General features: G+C 34.8%; 1 protein-coding gene across 1 annotated transcript; it reads left to right on the top strand.

Moving 5' to 3' along the window:
* Nucleotides 1–384: 384 nt before the first annotated feature.
* LOC110644897 (probable serine/threonine-protein kinase PIX13) lies at nt 385–4,889 on the top strand. Its single transcript, XM_021797857.2, has 6 exons — nt 385–1,011; nt 1,563–1,912; nt 2,987–3,122; nt 3,237–3,379; nt 3,645–3,768; nt 3,926–4,889. Exons 1-6 carry the CDS (start codon nt 942–944, stop codon nt 4,360–4,362), a joined length of 1,260 nt encoding a protein of 419 aa, XP_021653549.2. The 5' UTR covers nt 385–941; the 3' UTR covers nt 4,363–4,889.
* The last annotated feature ends 1,344 nt before the right edge of the window (nt 4,890–6,233 follow it).

Below are 6,233 nucleotides of genomic sequence, written 5' to 3'. Positions count from 1 at the left end.
TAATAATAATAATAATAATAATAATAATAATAATAAAGAAAAATCAAACAATGTCAGAGCTAGATGCGGCCATTCATTGATTCGAATTCTTTTTTTTAATTTCAAAAAAATAAAAGAAAATAATTTGTATATTTTTAACATTTGAGAGACTTAAAAAATAAGTAAATAAAAAATATTTTATTAATTAAAAGAAGTTAAGTCATTTTTTTAAATATGATCCCAACTTTTTAAAAGAAAAACTATTTTCTAAATTTTGTTAATAATATGAAAATATTTTATATTAATAATTTAATATTATAATAATATAATAAAAATATTTTTTTAAAAAATAATTTTTATAAAAAATATTTTTGTGTGTAAATTATTTTCCTCTATATAAATAGACTTAATCTCTTTCAATTTTTAACCGACTGGGATATGGTCATTGTCATAGTGGTTGAAGAAAGTAGGTGCTTTTGAATTCTCCATGTTTGACCGACTGAAAGAGAAGGAGAGCTTACATGAACACGGCAATTGACTTGGAATAACGTTCCACTTGTTGATTTCCTGCGAAACCTCACCCTCTCATTTAGAGAAATTGCCTAAACAAAACGTCGAAACCAAGACTCAGTCGTTCGTCTTCTTGTCTTGTTTCTCCTCATACAATAGTTATTATTATTTTCTCTCTCTAATTTCCTTTTCGTCAAAAAAGTCTCCTTTTCTGTACCCACTACGCTCAGAGTCGCAGAGCCTCCTTGTGTTTGTTTAATCCAGCAAAGATTGACAAAGTAAGCAGCCGCTTATCCCAGTTGAAAATTCTCTGTAATCAATACCATCATAGGAAGCTTTTTTTCACTGTTTTCCTTCTTTCTTTCTTTGAATTCTTGAATGCTGGATGCAGCACCAACATCAATAAGCTTTTCTTTCTTTTGTCTGTATACAATCCAACTGGTTTTTTTCTGATGGGGATTTGCTGGAGTTCTCCAGCTACTACTAGTCCTACACCTGCCACCACTGATCATCTCCGCTCAGGTACCCTTTTAACATTACTGACTCATAAACGTTTATCATGTGCAAGTATGTGTTGATTCTTGCTTGCCTTATTGTTTCTCTCATTTAATATTGTGCAAATTCCTTATCTGGGTTTTGTTCTACTGGTTCTAATCATTATGGGGTTGTTTAGAATTTTCATAACTTTAAAGTCAATTGGTATAATCCAAATGATACTACTCTATGCATTTTGGGCTTTAATTTGGCTGTTTTGGTGAATACTGGGTTGAATGTGATTTCCACTTCCGGAAATCAATAAATATTGGAAATTGCCCCTTTTTGCTTGAGTTTCTCCATTTGTGATGTTCTACTCCAATTATTTCATTTGATAGCTTTTGCTTCTGGACCATATTGATTGCTTATTGCATTAGGGGTACTGTTACGCTTTTCAACTTCTTGTGTGAATTATGTTAAAGTCCTTTTAGTTCTTTTAATCTAAATGACAAGATTATTTTATATTGATTAAATCATTTTCTCAATTTCCCCACTCTGACTTCAATATGGGTTGTCTCAATTCAATTCTGTGATTACAGCGGGGATATCTCAGACAACTACCAATACAACTTCCTCTCGAAGTACCAATACAGCGTCTTCTCAGGGTAGCAACGTCTCCGGGAATAGCAAATTTTCTGGGAGAAGCAGTGATGTCGCTTTTCCAAATGGGCAGATCTTGCCCACCCCCAACTTGAGGATATTCTCTTTTGCAGAATTGAGGGCTGCCACCAAGAATTTTAGACCTGACACAGTTCTTGGAGAGGGAGGATTTGGTAAAGTCTTCAAAGGCTGGCTTGATGAGAAGGCAACAGGGAAAAGTGGAAGCGGAAATATAATTGCAGTAAAAAAGTTGAATTCTGAGAGCTTGCAAGGACTTGAAGAATGGCAGGTAATTGAACTCAATTTGAGAAAGAACTAAGTAGTCTGTATTTTGATTTACAATGTGTTTCATTATCATATAATTGTTTGATAGTTTGACGTGTAGTTCATTCCAACTCATCTTAAATTGCAGTTTTGTTTCGTTTTGTTTTGTTTGGGTGAGAGGGGATTTTTGATGTTCATCAACTGGTTTAAAACTAATTATGTACTAATTGGAAAGTGGAGCCGGATCAGTTCAAATGATATTTTAAACCCTCTCTTGTTTTTCTAGTTTTAAGCTTTCTTAACTGAAGTGGTCAAGCAAGAGATTGAAGGAGCTTCTCTTTTCACAGGGTTTCTGCATTAGCATAAAATTTAAGTGATAAAATCGTATGGCAGTTGATCCAAATATTGTTACTCTTTTATAATGTATCTGTATGTCACTTGAAGGATTGATTACCACATTTGAGTGGTCAACCTTATATTTTCGTGTCCATTCTAACAAGAAAAACTCAGATTATTTGTGAAAATCGCTTTTGCATAGTTGTCTTTCATTGAACTTTTAATTTCTTGGATTGTGGTTGAGGCCCCTTTCAAGTCAATGTTGAAGGCCATCAACCTCTATGTTCTTAGACCATAATACTTTCAGTATCAATTACTCATTTGGAAGCAAGTATCAAAGAAAACAATGTCATAAAATGTTACCTTGTGAACTAGACTGAAGTCTGGATCAATGGACAACAACTGAAGCAGAGTCCTTTTATCAATTTTCTGCCCTTTGTGGAGGTGTTAATATAAAGTGTTACACCATTAGTACATAGAATCACGTCATTCTCAATCACAATTTGCATAAAATGAAGCTATACTTTACTTATTTCTTCATATTTTAGATTAAAAAAAAAAAAGACTCTTTCTCAAGCACACATATTGACAGAGTAAGACACGAATGCTTATGCACACACAGCATAACATGCTTGTAGGCACATGCAAACTTATAATAGTATTGTTGTTTCCTCTTTTCCCAATTAGCTGGAATTATATTATCATTTAGAGATCTTTTGTGAAAAGTTGTTTAGTTTTGAATCTGTCCCATTTGTTCTTGCAGTCAGAGGTACAATTCTTGGGAAGGCTTTATCATCCTAACCTTGTAAGGCTGATAGGATACTGTTGGGAAGATAAGGAGCTTCTCCTAGTTTATGAATTCATGCAAAAGGGAAGCCTGGAAAACCATTTATTTGGAAGTAAGAGTCAATGAATGATTTTGTTTGACTTATTATCTGCCCCTTTTCAAGTACTATAAAATTGTTGCAGCGAGTTTTTATCTCATTAGACATTATATTTATTAATTGCTGCAGGGGGTTCAACTGTTCAGCCACTTCCATGGGACATAAGACTCAAAATTGCTATAGGAGCAGCCCGGGGCCTTGCTTTCTTGCATACATCAGAGAAGCAAGTGATTTATAGAGATTTTAAGGCCTCAAACATATTGCTTGATGGGGTAGAGTTCATCAATTAGAACAATTTTATCATTTTTCATATTTATGCCTTCATACAGGGCTGACAATTGACATGCCAATTTATTGTTCACAACCCTATTTACTTGCCCCACCCTCCATCTTCTTTCTCTTTTTCCTTTTTTACATTATTTTCATGGAATCAGTGATAAGGGATAAAATTATTGTTTATAAGATGAATTTCATTTAGAAGATGTGAGCTGAAGAAAAAGATCATTTTAACTTGTTCAAATTTGTGTCTCATTGCAGTCTTACACAGCCAAGATTTCAGATTTTGGTTTGGCGAAATTGGGGCCTTCTGCTAGTCAATCTCATGTGACAACAAGGGTGATGGGCACCTATGGTTATGCAGCTCCAGAGTATGTTGCGACAGGTAATACTGAATCTTCAGTTTCAGATACTCTAAATTCGTTTGGTGGTCTGTCTAAAATATTTCAACTGGATTAGTGATTGCTCAAGCTTCAAAGCCACTTGATCTAAAAGACATTTTGAAATCTTGTTCTAATGTTAACATTTTGATAATAAAACAGGGCATTTATATGTGAAAAGTGATGTGTACGGTTTTGGGGTTGTCCTAGTCGAGATTTTGACTGCCTTGCGGGCACTTGATACAAACCGTCCAAGTGGGAGACATAATCTGGTTGACTGGATCAAACCATATTTATATGATAAAAGAAAGCTGAAGAGCATTATGGACTCTCGGTTAGAGGGGAAATATCCTTCAAAAGCAGCATTCCGAATTGCTCAGCTTGCTGTAAATTGTATTGAATCTGAACCCAAGCATCGACCATCTATGAAAGAAGTTGTAGAGACATTGGAAAGGATTGAAGCAAGTAATGAGAGGCCAAGAGAACCTAAAGTTCGTTCTAACCACCAAAACAGCCACCAACCTTTGCAGTATCGTTCTCCGCTTCATCCAAGGCAGGATGGAAGTAGAGCATGTCAACAACCTCCACGAGTGAGGTAAATGGGTGCAACTACTTCCAAGTAAGCATAAATCCTTAAGTTTATGGTGGTTTGTCTGTCAAATAGTTGTCATATCATTACTCATGTAATATTGTAAAATCGATAGCTGAGTTATTGTTGCAACGTTGACTTGTATGTATCATTAGTGTTTTGGTGGTGAACCTGTAATTATTTTTCCGGATCAAAGAGGTGTGTTGAGAAGGATGTACGCCATATGCAGAGTACTTACTCTTCTATTGCAAGAGGAGAATTCATTGTTCCACAATAAATGATGCCAATTGCAGATGGTTGTAGACAAATCTGGACTGGGATTTCACTGGTGGTGCCAACTATGAAAAATTCATTTCATTCACATTCTTTTCTACGCGAGCTTCATTTACCAATTTTATTTCGCCTTGCATTGAACTAAAAAAGTAGTTGCTGAAGAAAATTGTGATCCCCAGCTCAACATTTGTACTGCTTGCCCAATTGTGTTGACCACTATAATTTATATAAATGGCAATTACAAAGAGCTGATGACTTCTCTTCTGTCTGTGTATTACTTGACTAGTGTGGTATGTATTACAATGAAGAAATTATGCTTGCATTCTTGTTTAAAGTAGAAATACCAGGAGGACCAAGCATGTTGCCAGCACCCATCTTTTCCACAATAAAGAAAAAGGATTAATCAAAGTTAAGTCATGTTTGAGCTTTAATTTTATATTTGCAAATTGGTAGGATAGCCAAACTCACAAGTTTAATGATTTAGAATTGCAAAGAAAATTTTTTGCGTACCAAACATGATAAATTATGAATTTAAATGGATTTCATAAAATTTTATGGAATTCATTTACCAGTGCAAAGAGAAATTTTTAGATTTTTGTTTTCCCCATAGCCAATTGCTTTGGCAAAGGTGTTTTCATCCACAGCATTTGCATGCAAAGTGCAGACAGCTAGTGTTCAACAACAACCATGTTTTTTATTTCATCAATCCGCATAGAGTCATGCATTTGATGTAGCCTACAGTTCATATCACCTGCTTGTGGATGAGAACTGTTCCCAGCAACAAATCTACTCGCCTTGCTATCAACATTTATTAAACTGTAACCAGCAACAGCCCCTGCTCCTCTCTCCTTGGCTAAAAATCTCATCCTAGCTGCGTCAACCCGTAAACCATTTGCAGCATACATGCTTGATGCCAATAAATAACGAGCTGAGTTCAGAGGCTCCAGCTCAAGAACACAAGAGACAGCTTTCACCAAGCTCAGTGTTCCCACTTCCAATAGTTTCTGCAAGCATCCAATAGTGTCCCCCAAACATTTGCACCAGCCTTAGATCTTTCAGGCATCATTTTGATCAATTCCATTGCACCATCGAGCTTTCCTGCACGATTAACATGCACAAGTAGTGTTCAGGCAGCAGCTGATAAGTAAATAAAATGTATAAATTATGGGTTTAAATTGCTTGACTTTTAATTATAATCTTTATAATTTTTGATAATTTTTAGTTTAATTTAAGTGTTTAATTTAATTTATTTACTTTTCAACGTTTTAGTTTGAATTACGTGTTAAATATTGGAGCATTCGAGGACAAAATTTCTATACTCAGGCCGTGTGTCGGATAATTGAGATTGGCGCAGCTAGAAACCAACTTCGGCGCATGAAATTTTGTGATCGGATCATTTTGGGCGTGTCTCCCATGGCGAGCTCGTGATGCGGCTTGTGCTTGAATAAATCATGCACAAACTTCCTTAATCAGTGGACTAGCATGTGGTAGAGTAAGGGCTTGTTTGGTATAAGAAAATTAATTTTTTAAATATATTAATTAGAAAATAATAAAAAATAATTTAAAATTAAATTTAATAAATTTTTGTTATAAAATATTAAAATAATA

Source organism: Hevea brasiliensis, chromosome 1 (genome assembly GCF_030052815.1).
Source record: "Hevea brasiliensis isolate MT/VB/25A 57/8 chromosome 1, ASM3005281v1, whole genome shotgun sequence".
Lineage (NCBI taxonomy): Eukaryota > Viridiplantae > Streptophyta > Magnoliopsida > Malpighiales > Euphorbiaceae > Hevea > Hevea brasiliensis.
The sequence above is the reverse complement of the archived record's forward strand: the minus strand, read 5'-3'. Positions and strand labels throughout refer to the sequence as shown.

Excerpts from the sequence above, each read along its gene's own strand:
- LOC110644897 (XM_021797857.2), top strand. The coding sequence starts at position 942 with ATGGGGATTTGCTGGAGTTCTCCAGCTACTACTAGTCCTACACCTGCC. Across the intron at positions 1,913-2,986 it reads AAGGACTTGAAGAATGGCAG|TCAGAGGTACAATTCTTGGG; the intron begins GTAATTGAACTC and ends TTGTTCTTGCAG. Across the intron at positions 3,380-3,644 it reads CAAACATATTGCTTGATGGG|TCTTACACAGCCAAGATTTC; the intron begins GTAGAGTTCATC and ends GTCTCATTGCAG.